We start from the raw sequence: 16,684 nt of genomic DNA, 5'->3' as shown, positions 1-16,684 counted from the left end.
CACGATTTTTGAGGTGAAAAATCGATCAAAAGTAGAGAATTTTTTAGGTGAAAATCGATCAAAACCAAAAAAATCCAAGGCACAAATCAAAATACAAAACTTTGTTTTTAAGGAAAAATGGTAAAAAGCAATAGAATTTTTTAAGGATAAAAAATATTAAAACCCTCCCATAATTTTTTTAGGGAAAAAATTATTAAAACCAATCAGAAATTTTTTAAGGGAAAAAATTTAACAAAACCCATCAAAACATCTCTAGGCGACCAAACAAAGAGGCAAATTGCGTGCCCCAGTCGCATTGTTGCAGGGAGATGAAGACATCGAACAAGGCCCAACTCCACGATGCCCTAGACCACAACTACAGAGGATTTGAAACCCTAGGTCGCAGGATGCAAAATACAAATGTGAGTTGTAGATCTGAAACACCATAGTCACGAACAGAAACTAGAAATCTGTGGGCACGAAAAAACAGAAGAAAACCTCCACGATCTTCAAATGAGGCACCCAAACTGCCCAAAAACACAAGTCCACGAACCCACAAAAAAATCAAATTATAGCTCCAAAAGAGCCCACGAAATTCTGCAAAGATTTCAACAACACCTCTAACGATTTATAAAAAATCAAAAAAACATTTCTAGAAAAGAAATCCAAATCATAAGAGGTTACAAATTTTTCTTAAAAAAGGTTACAAATTTTTCTTTAAAAATTCGCTAAATTTTATGAAATCCCGTTGGCCTGCTCTGATACCATATTCAAATATTCGATGTTCAATATATTAAACAATAGAGAGAGAGCTCTATATAAAGAATTTAGAAGAGATGATGTTTCTAAAAGAAACAATCGTAAATTGAAGCTGAAAATGGAAACTAACTAAAGACGACTAAGAAGACTAAGATGACCAATAAAGAAACATTACAATATTCTAACATTTAGGGGATAAGGTCAATTCATTACAATCATTCTTGATGTACATGATTTCTTTGATCTGCATACTAACCCTAGCTAGTGGATCCCTTACGTGCTCTCTCTTTGTATTTTGTGCTCCATCACCTTTGATTTCCCTATACTTGGGGGCATTTCATCGTTGCAATGTGCTTGTCTTTTGTATGCATATATGTTACCTTAAAGCAATTGCTCCGAATAAGGCATATGTAATCACTTTAACACGGGGGCATACACTCCGCTCTTTGTTACACTTTGTGCACACACCACGAGGTTTGGTTTATACACTTTGATCACACACCATGACATGTTTAGTGCATGTTGTAGCATCCATTTTGTAGATGATTTTTTTTTCAGATTATTTAGCAAATTGAGGCTTTCTATGTAATCTTTATTTGTACCAATATGACTCATAGTAAGCATAAGCCTTACTAGGCCAAGAAGTCATATATTTTCTCTTCTCTCCTCTCTTCATGTGTTGTTCCTTTTATCTTGATATTAGACTAATAAGATCATAATTCTCGAGGGGCTTGGTATTTCTTGCCTCTTTAATATCTTGATGAAAGTCTTTCAATGCTATTTTGTACTTTAGCGAGATAAGTTCATACTCCCGCTAAAGTGGAGGCTAAATGTAGTGTAGTAAATTGTATCCTTACACAATTTCATAGTCACTTGGGCCTCACTTTGGTATTTCTGCCTTCTAGGCTTCAATTGTGCCTGATTCTGCTCACACCAGTCTCAAATCTACAATTCTCATCTCTTGCTTTGATTTTTTACCTTTGATTCAGCCAAGATGGACTAGTCAAGGAGGCTAGGCCACCCTTGTCCAAATCAAAAGGACACATTTTTAAACCATATAACAGTTGCGAAATTTTGAGCATGAACCTATTCTTCCTGTTAGCAGCCTTCGTAATTTTCAATATATTTCATGGGGTAGGTATAAAAGCAAGCCTTACCTCCTCATTTGAGACATCTCTCCACAAGTTTCTAATTACAATTTTTAAAATTCAAGTGAGCAAGTAATCAAGCATCGTTAGAGCAATAAAGGAGAGGTCAAGTATTTAGACTTCAAGCATTCAAGATGGCATCCATGATCAAGTTCTTATGAATATATCTATGTATTCATGACAACATCAACCTTTCCATGAAGACTTTGAGACAAAGAAGATTCATAAAGATATAACATTTCAATTCCAGATCTTGCTTTGGTCCTATCAAGACACGCTTGCCTTTTCATTTCAATTCATCATAGGTTTAATTCTACATTTGAAAAGAGCAGATTGAGATGCGCAAGACTTGATATTGAAGAAGTAAAAAGACTAGGTCAAGGATACCTATTGACAGCACTATTCTGACGAAATTTCAAGGCGATACTCAAAGTGACATCCTGATTCCAAAACTGCTTCCATTTGTCTGCATCAAATGATTTTGGCTCAAGGACACCAAGCATCTTTGTCCCAGATTTCTTAGCCCAAATTTCAGCCACAGGTTCAACTCTGCTTCCCATTTCCAAATTTATACTTTATATCTGCATATGTATTCTAAAATTGTCTATGCATGCTAATCATTGTCAATTTTTCATCAACCCTACTTCTTGCATTCAAATTCATATCATTCAATAATCATTTTCAACTCAAACAGGTAAGTGAATTCCAATTTGTGTTCAACTACCTGTTGAATCTCATTTACCTAAATGTAATTATTGTAAAATAGGTTTAATTCATAGTTTGCATACATAAACTAATGAACAACTTATTTCCACACCCTTTTTACGAAATTAATTGAAATATATAATTATTATTTTTTTATTTACATATTTTGAATCCATTCTAGGAATGGTCCCCATATTCACTCAACTTACAAGAAGACAGATTGATCTCAAGAATGTTGTGACTTAGCGACTACGAGGAGCTCATAAGCATACGAAGCCAAACAATGGAGCCTTTTGGGCATCACTTTTAAGCAAACAATGCTTATTCTCCATTGTGCTTCAATGCCCATTGCCTTGCTCTAGCTCAACATGGAGCAAATCCTTCTCTGGTGCAAACAAAACGAGTAGATTTAGCCAATTGGTAGGGGTTTATATAACCTTCTCTCTTACCCACCTACTAGCCCAAGTGTTTCTCCATCTACTAAGAATTGACTTGCAGACACAAAATATCACGATGCCCCTGACGTGCTATGCAACAGTGGTTGTGTTGTCGCACATTCCCAAAAAATTCATACCGGTGGTGTACCTCAAGATGGGGGATCAAGGGTGTGGCTATTACGACCATTTGGACATATTTCAATATTATTTGTTCACTATTGGGATACTTCTGATTTCGTAAGTGTACAAAAAGTCATGGGAGAGAGTGCCCAAGGAATATGTGATGCCATTCATCCCAAAGCACCCTTAACAAAGTGTTGAATATGAGTAGTTGAAATGGCAGTAAACAAAATACAAGTTCATTGCCATAGCAGAAAAACACATTGAAATTCGTCATAAATTTGTCTAGGACCATGCCACACGAACCATAGACAGATTGTCTAATTGTGTTTGCACCCCATTCCGAACCAAATCCAAATCTGGATCTAGGTCGAATCAGAACCAAATTAGCTGGCCCAAGGGAGCGAAACAATGACTTGGTTCATAAACCCCCCCCACCCCCATATCCATACTGGTCTAGTTCATGCCCAAATCTAGGACCGAGACTACCTAGGGTTTGGCAAAGGGCACCCCAAGAGAAAAAGAATCATTTTTGTAAACAAAAAAGTGCCAAATACCTAATTTCACCCTTAGGTTACACAATTGTGAAAATAGCATGTGCCACTAAGGTCTTAATTGGTGACCTTGACCCTGCAAGGCACACTTTGCCCCTTGAACTTCCATAAAGGTCGCTATCCCTCAACCTTGCTAGGGATATGTTGTGATGTATTCACACATCGCCCCATTGCAAATGGGGACCCCTGCTTTTTGCTTTCTAGGGTTTGTTTTCTGGGTCTCTAGGGTTTTGTCTGTTAGCCTTTGCATTTTGAAGTGCTGTCAGGGGGATCGCTGGATAGCAGGCTCTGCTTGAGATAGGATGAGTCAATGGATGCTCCGAGCTAGGGTTTCCTTCAAGGTCTTCCTTAGGCTTAGTATTGCTAGTGGTGTCTCGTTTGAGTCCGAGGAAGTCAGAGAATGGTTAAGCAAGTTTGGCTAAGACATAGAAGGAAATCTGTCTAGGATCGTGTCCAAGGCAAGGTCAAATAAGTTTGAAGGAGAATCAAGCCTAGAACATGATTTTCGCTCCTAACCCTTCCAAAGGGTCCAAGGCGAAATTCATGTAAATCCTATTTTTCGCAAAAACTGGAGCTATATGTCAACCTAAGGGATAAATTTGCATGATCATGAGGGAAGGAGGCCTAATGAAGTTTGTCCAAGGTATGAGGAGGAGAAAATATGTGAGAAATTGGCTCAAAAGGTGAATTTCGCTTCTGACCCTTCCAAAGGGTCCAGAGCGAAATTCCAAAGCACATCCATTCTTCACTTTGTTTGCACTAAGAGTCTTGTTCCTTAGACTTGTGGCGAAGGTTTTGATATGTTCTTGCCTAAGAGGTGTTTGAAAGCATTTAAGGATGAAGATTATGACCTAAGGCATGGATTTCGCTCCTGACCCTTCCAAAGGGTCCAGAGATTCATATTTCCTCTATTTTGCTTCTTGGCTTGACCAAGTTTGGAGCTTATAAGGCATGGTTGTTAATGCATGATAGCCTCGATAAGATAAATGATTGAATGAGAGATAAATGAAGTCTCTCATTCAAACATTTATTATCGTGAGGGGGCACGATCAAGTGATGTCTTGATCGGCCATATCCAAAAGACATGGTCGGTCAAGGCATTGCTTGACCGTACCCAACCCACTACATATACCAAATGAAATGTGTGGGAATGGACATTGAAATAAAAATGCTCCTCCTCTCCTACAACATAAAAGAAGACAATCAGATTTATACAACAATTCAATGATAGATAATACATAGAACAAGATAACTTTTAATTCTGATCCACAAAATTAACATGGTATCAGAGCCAGGTTTCCTTCTATAAAGACTAACTGCCTGAGAAGGAAGATCCAATTAAGATTAGATTGACATCTCCTTGAAAGTCTTGAATATGGCCACATTGCAAGAACTTGTCCTCTCAAACTTAAACTACAAGCGTCCCTTACTGAAGTCAGAAATTCAGACGTATGTTCAAAAAAATATGTTCTCTAGAAGAAACTCAAGATACCTTGTGATTGAGAGGGAGCTTACTAATCAAGATTGAGCACTTCTGAGGTAAAAATTGTAAATATTGATTATTATTATTAATACTAATAATTATTTTATGGGCCCTGTGTAAATCATAAGGAAGTGACGACTTCCAAATGATTTCCACTTGTATTTTTGAGGTTATTGGAAGGTGATGATCTTACAATAACTCAAAATTGTGGATAGAATCGCCGACTGAGGCAATCCACGTAAAAGCTTGTGGATAGAATCGCCGACAGAGGCAATCCACACAAGAGCTCATGGATAGAATCGCCGACAGAGGCAATCCACGTAAGAGCTTGTGGATAGAATCGCCGATTGAGGCAATCCACATAAGAGCTTGTGGATAGAATCACCGACTGAGGCAATCCACACAAGAGCTCATGGATAGAATCGCCAACTGAGGCAATCCACGTGAGAGCTCATGGATAGAATCGCCGACTGAGGCAATCCACACAAGAGCTTGTGGATAGAATCGCCGACTGAGGCAATCCACACAAGAGCTTATGGATAGAATCACCGACAGAAGCAATCCACTCAAGAGTTTGTGAATAGAATCACCGATAGAGGCAATTCACATCTTGAAACTATGGTCCCAAGATAAGCATCATACGATTTATGAATATTGCTCCCAATACCTTTACATTTATCTTACCTAGCTAAGAGGGAGTGTTAATGCATGATAGCCTCGGTAAGATAAATGATTGAATGAGAGATGAATGAAGTCTCTCATTCAAACATTTATTATCGTGAGGGGGCATGATCAAGTGATGTCTTGATCGGCCATGTCAAAAAGACATGGTCGGTCAAGGCATCGCTTGATCGTACCCAGCCCACTACATATACCAAATGAAATGTGTGAGAATGGACATTGAAATAAAAATGCTCCTCCTCTCCTACAACATAAAAGAAGACAATCAGATTTATACAACAATTCAGTGATAGATAATACATAGACAAGATAAATTTCAATTCTGATCCACAAAATTAACAATGGTTTGGTAGGTTTTGATGCATATTTGCCTTGAAGAGGAGTCTTTAGACCTTAAGATGATGAGAATCAACCTGAAAGAAGAATTTCGCTCCTGACCCTTCCAGAGGGTCCAGAGCGAAATCTTCCTTTTTTGCCTTCCTTTGGCCTTAAAGCCTAGTTCGACCTTGCCTAGACACAGTTGGATGGAGGTTTGTCTTGATTGCGATGAAAGGAAGTTGAATTGACTAAGTTTGTGTGAGAATGAGTTGAAAGGAAGATGAAAATCAACCTAGGAAGTGATTTTCGCTCCTGACCCTTCCAAAGGGTCCAGAGCAAAAATCCTTATAACTTTTATTTTCTTCCTTATTTTGGCTAAGCTTTGGCATGATGGAGAAGGAGTTAGTATGTTCTTGCCCTGAGAGGGAGTTGGATGATTTTGAAGATCAAGATTTTAGCCTGAAAGGGAATTTCGCTCCTGACCCTTCCAAAGGGTCCAGAGCGAAATTCACTATAAACCTCTTTTGCTACTTTGTTTGGGATCCAATCCTTGTTCCTTAGGTGGAAAATGATCTAAGTTTGCTTCTTGAGGTGGTTTGAAGTTGGAAAAGTGAGTGGTCAAGCCTAAACTAAGATTTTCGCTCCTAACCCTTCCAAAGGGTCCAGAGCGAAAATCCACCTAAGACCCATTTCTTCCCTAGTTTGACCAAATTTTGATTTGCAAGGCATCTTGAAAGGAAGGATGGACATCTTTTGCCATTGGTAATGTTTGAAAGCATTGAAAAGTGAAGGATTTTGAGCCAAATAGTGAATTTCACTCAAAAGTGAGTGGTCAAGCCTAAACTAAGATTTTCGCTCCTAACCCTTCCAAAGGGTCCAGAGCGAAAATCCACCTAAGACCCATTTCTTCCCTAGTTTGACCAAATTTTGATTTGCAAGGCATCTTGAAAGGAAGGATGGACATCTTTTGCCATTGGTAATGTTTGAAAGCATTGAAAAGTGAAGGATTTTGAGCCAAATAGTGAATTTCGCTCCTGACCCTTCCAAAGGGTCCAAAGCGAAATTCCTAGAAACACCTATTTTTCCTTGGAAGAGGTCAAGTCCTTGGGTTTTTATGGCATGGATGGAAGTGAGATAGCATATCTTTGCCTCTTGAGGTGGTTTGGAATTGGAGAAATGAAGAATCAAGCCTAAAAAATGATTTTCGCTCTTGACCCTTCCAAAGGGTCCAGGGCAAAAATCTACTTAGACCTCTTTCCCTTCCTTGTTCGACCAAATTTTGATGTCCAAGGCATGTTGAAAGGGAGAATGAACATGTTGTGGCCTTTGGGAATGTTTGAAAGAGTTGAGGAATGAGTGTTTTAGCCAAGGAAGGAAATTTCACTCCTGACCCTTCCAGAGGATCCAAAGCGAAATTCCTTACAAGCCTATATTTTTAACCTTGCTTGAGCTTAAAACCTTGTTCCTTGAGCGAAGAGAGATGAGTTTTTACCTTGCAAAGCAGGTTGGGATTGAAAGAATGATGATTTTTGTCTAAAACAAGATTTTCGCTCCTGACCATTCCAAAGGGTCCACAACGAAAATCCTAAAACCCATCCTTTTCTCCAAGATTTGTGCCAATCCATGCCTAGACCAAGGTGAGGGATGCCCTTGAGTTTGTCCTTGAATTGATCGTTGTCTCAAAAAATTATGATTTTGGGCTAAAAAGGGAAATTCGCTCCTGACCCTTCCAGAGGGTCCAGGGCAAAATTGTGCAAAACCTATCTTTTCCCTTAATTTTATGCCAAATCTAGGGTGGATCAGGATCAAAGGAGGCCTTAGGAATGACTCCAAATTGCCAATGATTATCAAGATTGAAGAAATTGAGCCAAATGATGAAAATCGCTCCTGACCCTTCCAAAGGGTCCAGGGCGAAAATTCTTCAATCACCTAATTTTTCTTGCAAAATCAAATCAAACTTGGGTTGGAGAAGAGAGGAAATGTGTTTTCTTGCCTTGTGAGGTGGATTCAAGTTGAAATGATGGAGGAATAAGCTCAAAACAAGTTTTTCGCTCCTGACCCTTCCAAAGGGTCCAGAGCGAAAACCCTAAAAATCACCTTTTTATCCAAATTTTGAATGAAGTCAGGCCTAGGCTAGAGTGAAAGAAGCTATTTGGAATCCCTTGGAAAGATTTTTGACCACCAAAGATGCAAATTTTGAGCTAAAATTGGAATTTCGCTCCTCACCCTTCCAAAGGGTCCAGAGCGAAATTCTGGATAGGTCCTGTCCTTGGCTAGGTTTTTGAGCGAATTTGACTTTTTAGGCCTTGTGAAGATCAAACCAATGTTGCCAAGTTGGGAAGTGGATTCAATGTGAGGGAGTCCAGACGAAGTGAAGTGAAGAAAGTGAAATTGGGTGTGAATAGGCAAGCAAAAAGTGAATTTCGCTCCTGACCTTTCCAAAGGGTCCAGAGCGAAATTCATCAAAATCACTATTTCCCCTTTGTGTCAAGACAAGATTTTGATTCTTAGGGCATGAAAAGACTGGAGGGAGGTTATTTAAGCCTTGCAAGATGAATTGAGGTAAAGGAAGTGTAAAATGAAGCCTAAAGAAGGAATTTCGCTCCTGACCCTTCCAGAAGACTTGTAAACTTCATTGAAGAAATGGTGAAATCTATGGGTCGATTCAACAATTTGCATGGTCTCTATACTTCTTAGATTTGATTTCATGTTATTAGATGAGTGGAAGAAATGTTTTTGATTGATGGTGAAATTTGTATATCCATACTACTAGCAGTTTGTTGATTACAGACTTGCCTTGTGTAGTCAACTGGAATCATTCAGCTCAAGCTTATAACTTCAATTGTCGCTTCTTCACTAATATGCATCAGCGTGATGGTGTCTATGCCTGTAGCGATGATCTGAACATCATGAAGCTTTCCTCCGAAGATTGCACTAACCTTGTGGAGATGGTCCTAAGATGTCAAAACAAGACTTAGTTAGAATTTCATCAAAGGTTATCCATTGCTCCTACATTCTTAGTGTCAGAATTAGATCCTTTCCTCGCCCTCATCCTTTTTCTTTTTTTTCAAAATCTAGACTAGTGAAATCCTATGTTCCAGTAATATTCAAAGCAAATCAGACCTTCAGTCATCAAGTGTAAGTCCCCTTGTGATTCTAGCAAAATCACATCGTACCGCAAAGAGCTTATCCACGAGTAGAGAACCTACATAACAGAACCTTGAAACTTCTCTGATTGATCCTTCTGCGATATCTTTAGCATTCAGGAGTTTTACTCAAGGGAGGATAAGATACCTCTGGGTATTTTATTCTGTGTTTGGTCGTGTACAAAATACACATCAACAGGATATTGCCCCAATACCCCCACAAAGGGCCCTGCACCTCAAACCCATTGGGTTCTCCAGTCCCAACCCCCACCACTTTCCATCCCCAAATCTAGGCTCTTGGTTCCCCCATCCTCAAGACTCATCACCACATCCCCTTATCCCTTCATCCTAAGACTTCATAGAATATAGTTTATTTTGCCCGAAGTTAAAACATTTCTACAAGTTGTGAGTTCTTCTTCAACTATGAGGAATTGGAGCACATCGTGCTTTATCCACTCAATCAATTGCAATCAATTGGGTGGAAATGAAATTAAGGATTTGGTCTTTGTGCACTCCAACGTGCATCTCTTGTCACATAAGAAACTTAATTACAATGAGGGCGTGGTGAAAAATTGGGATCTAACTAAAGTGTGTTGACTTAGACAATATGTTTTACAACTTGCCAAAATCTCTTTAGATGAGTCAACTTCTACTCATGACATGGCTGGTGGAAGTGGCATTGTAACTCATTGTGATTCAAATGAATTGAGCCAAATGTTGACTTTGATGCTCTCAATGAATAACAATATGAAGAGACTATATTTAAAGTTTTTACCTATGTGAATACTAATTGTAATTTTCATGGTGTATTCACATTTGACAGATCAATAAATTATGAATTTGTGAGTATATTTTTTTTGCAAATTATGAGGTATTTAAATATGTTGTTTATAGCAATTATGAGTACCACTACTTTTATAAATTTAATATATGTATTTATAATATAACCCATACCTATCCTCGTACCAAGACTTATAGGCTACAACTCAAACCAAAATCCATGTATTGGTAATTATAAGCACATTAGTATAGTGAACCAATATGCAATATTACAATACAATTGATATAAAACCAAGGCCCCAAAAAAATCTCAAAGGCTCTCTACTCCCAAACCCCCATAGGGTGAGTCATTACCACCAACCCCTCCAAGCCATCATACTCTCCCAACCCTACTAATGATGCGGCATATGGTCTATAAAGGGTGTAAAAGATGCAAAGTACACAAAACATACCCAACTTTGCTGGTTTGTTATCAACAAGCTTTCCGTGTTTCTAAATTATCAACCCGCAAAACTGTAAACTAGACTAATAGCTAGCCAATCATACTACATTCTAAGCAATACTAATAAAGAATTGCACCCATATTTGTTGGATGTTGTTTTCTTCTCTTTGTTTACCTATTGGGCAATAATATAGCTACCAAAGTGCAGTTTAAAGGCAATATGGCAATATAAATAATTCAAAAGGGACAGAGGACATGGCATATCTTCTAAACCTCTTATTTTGAAGGATCAATGACTAAACAACTTGAGCATCAAGCAGTAAAGATGGCATTATCATATACATGATAAGCAACCTAGCACCCGTCCTGCTTGTACATGTAAATCCCTTAAATTAACCTGTAATATCATTAATGTGTTTGACACTCTTTGAAAAAGCATGAAACTCCTAAGTTTATATTCTAGTTCAGAATAGAGTTCTTCAATCTCCACACATCATGAATTTCACATAAGGATTCAAATCTCCCCTGGCTTCAACTCAATCCTAGGCATGGGATACATCAGACCAACATTTTCTCAGTTTTTGTGACATTCACAGTTAACTGACCTGCTTAATTTGGTCCATAACGTTCTTCATTGCAATTAAGAAAACATAGAAGCCTTGTTTTATTTCTTCTTTATCGGCGATTTTGTACTGAATTTGAAACCCTCTCTATCCCTTAGAAATCTTTAAAATAAACTCCCATCCTCCATTCCCCACACATCATTTAACTATTAAAAATTTGAAGATGTAGAGGTATAACTTCAATTTTTAAACCTTTAAATAATGTTCTTTTTCAATATGCAAGTTATAGCATTAGTTGTAAAGCTTAAGCTTTTATTCTTGCATATTCTCATTTCCAACTATTGGTTCTGGAGGGAGCCAATACACTGAAAGAAGAGCAGATAGACATTCCAGACAAGAGAATCCAGAATTTTTTTGGCTGGCCAATTTAAGCAAAAGATGGAAGTAACACATAGGCTGAGAACAACATTGAACACATTGATTTAGTATCAACAGCGAATATGCACAAGACCAAAATGGATGGAGCAAACTAATAACCCATGTTGCCAACAAGAACAGAAAATGTGTCGTTTGTTTTCCTACTCATCTGGCTGTTTTCTTATAGTGACAGTACACTTACAACCTCAAGAAAAAAGGCTGACCAGAATATAAATATGCATAAATAAATATTACAGTCATGGCAAGTTACCAATTCAGAAAACATGCAGATGCAACTGCAGATCCCAATGTTCACACATAAAGGAATTAGTTCATCTTTCAGGATGCTCACAAAAGATTTAGATGCCAATCTCAAATGTACTTAGGACATGTACAGAATAACACTACTACAGGAACATTTCATAGAAAATCATCCGTAAAGTTCAGCATTTTTTCTCTTCAAGTTGATGTGATAAACTACTTGTAAAGCAACATGTTTGACATAACTAAATAGTAAATATATATCTTGCAAAATAATTTACAACAAAAATAAGCAATAAGTTAGAAAAATATATAGTAGGGTATAGAGTTGCATAAATTGTGATCCATAACAACTTCTTAAACACAGTAACTTCTATTTGTATGTGGCGATCAGAGCTGTAGATTGACTTAAACAGTTAAGATTGGCTGTGAGTTTTTGCATGGGTCACTCAACATGCTATGAGCTGGTATTTCAAGCATTGATCTGGGCAGATATGTCCTCATGTGTAATTCAAAGAGTAAAACTATGTCATATATCGAAGATCATTGATGATAAACAGCAATAGAGAAAACAAATCAGAAAACCTACAGAGACGGGTTCATGAAAAAAACACCAGTAAGGTGACAAATGTGTATGCTTCCTTTTCAATAAGTCTTCACTCCAATTTGTTAAATCATCATTAGGGTAATAGTTTGAAATTTTAATGGTCCCTCCAAAAATAAAAAGTGAGTCTAAACGTGAGAATCATGAAAAATCAAAGATTCTGGTCAGTTCCTGGTATTTAAAATGCATCATGAAAGAACAAAGCTAAGGTTGTGTGCATAAAAATGGAGTTTGCATATTTATCCATAAATGAAAGCCTATAATCTCTTTAGTAAGGTGACAAATGTGTATGCTTCTTTTTCAATAAGTCTTCACTCCAATTTGTTAAATCATCATTAGGGTAATAATTTGAAATTTTAATGGTCCCTCAAAAAATAAAAAGTGACTCTAAACGTGAGAATCATGAAAAATCGAAGATTCTGGTCAGTTACTGGTATTTAAAATGGATCATGAAAGAATAAAGCTAAGGTTCTGTGCATAAAAATCGACTTGCATATTTATTAATAAATGAAAGCCTATAATGTCTAAAAAAAATAACAGTCAACACAATAGTGTATTAAGAAAAGAATAACATACATTCAGCAGGCCAGACATTGCAGAGAAATCAAATGCATTTGATGGCATTCCCTTTTCTGGCTCTGATGTCGCAGTTCCTTGTCCACTACTTGAAGCAGATTTTGGTGCCTGTGCCTTTGCCTTTTTGCTATCAGACGCATTTGACTTCTCTAGAGTATAAGCAATTCAATACACAACACGTCATTAAGGTATAATCAGTAATATTGTGATTCAAAAGAATAAATTAAATTAAAAGCATTCAAGTGTTTCAAGATAAACGCAAACAAAAGAACAGCTTGGAGAACCAAAGAGATAAATTCAATAGAGGCCCAATATAATATACACATTTCATATTCTCATGATGAGAAAAAATTTCCAATATGGTAGTTATTTGTTAATTATTTAATAGGTGGGTACATTATTTTCTGATCAAAGACAAACTGCAAATACTTTTACATGTGTATGGCAGCAAAAAAAAGACCGCATACACAACCAAATCACACAAGACTCCTTTTGTAGAGAGATCTTGTCCAAGTGCCTTATGATTTGAAAAAAATTATTCGATTGGGTGCCCTGCAGTCCTTGTAACAATGAGCTTGACGAGTGTTGCAAATTCTTTGTTCTGTTTAAAAGTTTTTGAAAATTGGAAGTTTGTAATTGTTATCATGTTTGTAAAGATACAGGATACAAAATCAAATTTTGAATGTTGTGAAAAGTAGTGTAGATTATACATGGATTGACTTTTGATTTCAATGACATATTAGAGCGAACAGATGAACAAATGTCAAAAATCATCTCAATCTAACTCCTCAAGAACCACCATGAGCAACTAAGATGGATGAACTTCTATTTTTACCTGACTGTAATCTTGATTTTTGAAAAATATAGAAGATACTATTAGCAAACATAAATACACTAGCCTGTAGAAACATTCCCTATTAAATTTATAAGGCTTCCTCCAAATGGTAAACCATATAGCATTTTATGGTTAATATGTGTGCACTCGTGTGTGAACATATTAAAAAACACCAATGACATGGGTAGAAGCAGAAGTTTTGAATAATAAAAACTTCAACATGTCAATTTTTAATTTTAACATGCAGATAAAGCTTATACATATTTTAGGCATGCCAGCCAAATTTGTGATTGTGCGAGTGAACGCATTTTTGCATATTTAACATTACTTCATTTCAACCACTTTACGTCCAACTCTCCTTGAATGTTTGAAACTAACAGCTCACCATTCCCATGCAGAAGAACAAATTATTACGAGTCCAAAATACCATTGACATCCACCTTCTACATTAAACGGATCCAAATCAACGAACTGAATGAGATTTGCCAACCAAACATTCCTAGTTGTCTAAATCAATGTTTGAAGGCCCATGAAAAAGGATTTTCTCGAAATTCTTTCTAAAAGATAAGACACATCATAAATGGCATCCCTGCACATAAATTAGAGAGACACAAATAACCTATGCTCGATTCATAGGCACTAAAGTAAGGTCATAAAAACTCGGTGATAACATTACGTCAAAACTTCCAAATTGAACACATCATGGATGCCCAACCTCATACAAAAAATAGGAAAACAAACTGATCGACAACAACAATGAAATGAAAATCAAACTGCAAACACTATGAACGAAAATTATATGCAAAAAACAACTCGAAGTAAAACACCTACTTTTAGAATTAATCGTTAGCCTAACACAATCACATAATTTAAGATTCTAAAATTCCTTGACCTAAAAACTCTGGTAATTTTTCTCGGCAAATGATCCAACATAAATTGATTGAACTCGAAGAATACCTCAAAACAAACAGTCCCGTAAGACAAACTATGATGACAACAACACACCTAGACCCTAAACTCAGGCTAATATTGAAACGCGATGGTTCACGCAACCCTCTTCCCCTCAATGTCAAACCCTTGAAACCTTAGTCACAAAGGAGGCGTACAATCCAATCGAGGCACAAACCCAGTTTAAATAAGCTAACAATATTTGGACTAAAAGCTAATTAAAATGGTCATAAATTCGATGTGCATCAATTCTACTCATAAAAACTATCATAAAAATCCTAAAAACACCCTCTATCAGAAATTGCCAGCAGCCGAGCATTGTGATTGAAGGAGACTGATCAGCTCTCCAGAACCTCAATTCAAACCAAAAAAATAAGGAACACAGAAGAAGCAACTCCGATCAAAGAAAATGTAATATCGTAAAACTTGAATCATCAAACGTAAAAACAGAAGAAGCCATTGCACAAAAATTGGGTGAGAAATCACTGCACAAGCCATTGTGATTGAACAAGACTCTCATGTTTCTAAAACCTCAATCCAAACAAGATCGTTTCAATTAATGAAAACCAATATGGCAAACCTTAAAACATCAAATCTTAAAAAACCCACTATGCAAAAAATCAATAGGAAATTACGAACACGTGCCGTTGTAAATGAAAAAAAATAATGACCTTTCCAAAAGCTCAATTCATGCAAAGTCATCTAGCAATTTAAATCAATGAAAGTAACATATATAAGCATTGAAAAATCAAACCTAAGGCAAAGACCACTATGAAATGTCCACTGGAAAAATAGGTACATATACAATTGTGATTGAAACCAAACCCTCAATCCAAATATGACCACGCAAAAATTCCAATCAATGAAAACCACCACTATAAACCTTAAAGCATCAAACCTAAAAATACCCATTATGAGAACCAATAAAACATTTACCTGCAGAGGACATTGTGATCGAAATTTTTTGGATAAGCCCTCCAAAGAGTTGCAGAAGAGTCTAATCGCAGGCAGTTTCCTGCCCTCCTTCCTTGTTTTGCAAGAGCTGTGACAAGTTTGAGGATAATAGCCTCCACAAGATCTGATTATGCTACCTCGCTTATACCCAAAGTTTTTAACCCTACTCACTCCATGTGATCCCCTGACTCTCTTTTTTTCTTTTTCTCCTGGCTTCCGAAGGATTTTTATTTACTATTCTTTCAAGGAAAAAATAAGGGAAAAAAATTAAGGGTGAAGACTATAATATCACTAGAAAATCAATCTCTTGGAGTGATTCCCAAAGGCATGATGACATGGATGTATGGAGGCCATGATATAGAAATCTTATCTCCATATGCCACCTCACTTACCTTGGTCTTGTCATAGCTTCGTTCTATTTTGTGACCCATCCAAATTGCTTTAGTGTGATGCCTCTTTGTCATTGCTCTCTAGTTACTCCTCTTGTGCCATTATTGCTCTTGAATTGGGTGAGGTTAAGAATAAATATGCACGTTTAGGTGAGATTATTCCCCCCACCTACATCTAGTAGGTGCCTTTCTAAATGTATTGTATGTTAGATGCTCAATTATATTGGATATTCAATTGTATTTTAAAAAATTATATTAAAATGAATATTTGGAATGTTGGATAGATATTGTTGTGATTAGAAAATATGTTTATTTTGATAAAATGTTTCAAATTGATTAAAATATTGATATGGTTCATTGTATATATATATATATATATATATAAAATCACTATTTATACTTAGATAATTGTCATTTATTTACTATTTAGCCATTTATATTTGTAATTTTGATTGTACATCAATCTTAGTCTCTAAATCACCATTTTTACTCCATGTTTCATTTATTAATGATGTGAGATTGATCTAGTTCAATCCCAAAGTGCATGAGAATCAATCTAAAATTCAAACATTCAAATTAAATTTC

General features: G+C 36.6%; 1 protein-coding gene across 1 annotated transcript in view; it reads right to left on the bottom strand.

Moving 5' to 3' along the window:
- LOC131052020 (ankyrin repeat domain-containing protein 2A) overlaps positions 1 to 16,100 on the bottom strand; it is a 40,738-nt gene extending 24,638 nt beyond the window's left edge. The window contains exons 1-2 of the mRNA XM_059219677.1: positions 15,693 to 16,100; positions 12,974 to 13,122 (exon numbers count right to left, since the gene is read on the bottom strand). Of these exons, the coding sequence (XP_059075660.1) occupies positions 12,974 to 13,122; positions 15,693 to 15,705 (162 nt within the window). The 5' untranslated portion in view covers positions 15,706 to 16,100. The remainder of the gene's footprint in view (positions 1 to 12,973; positions 13,123 to 15,692) is intronic.
- Between the last annotated feature and the right edge of the window lie 584 nt (positions 16,101 to 16,684).

The sequence above is a fragment of the Cryptomeria japonica genome, chromosome 4 (genome assembly GCF_030272615.1).
Source record: "Cryptomeria japonica chromosome 4, Sugi_1.0, whole genome shotgun sequence".
NCBI lineage: Eukaryota > Viridiplantae > Streptophyta > Pinopsida > Cupressales > Cupressaceae > Cryptomeria > Cryptomeria japonica.
The sequence above is the reverse complement of the archived record's forward strand: the minus strand, read 5'-3'. Positions and strand labels throughout refer to the sequence as shown.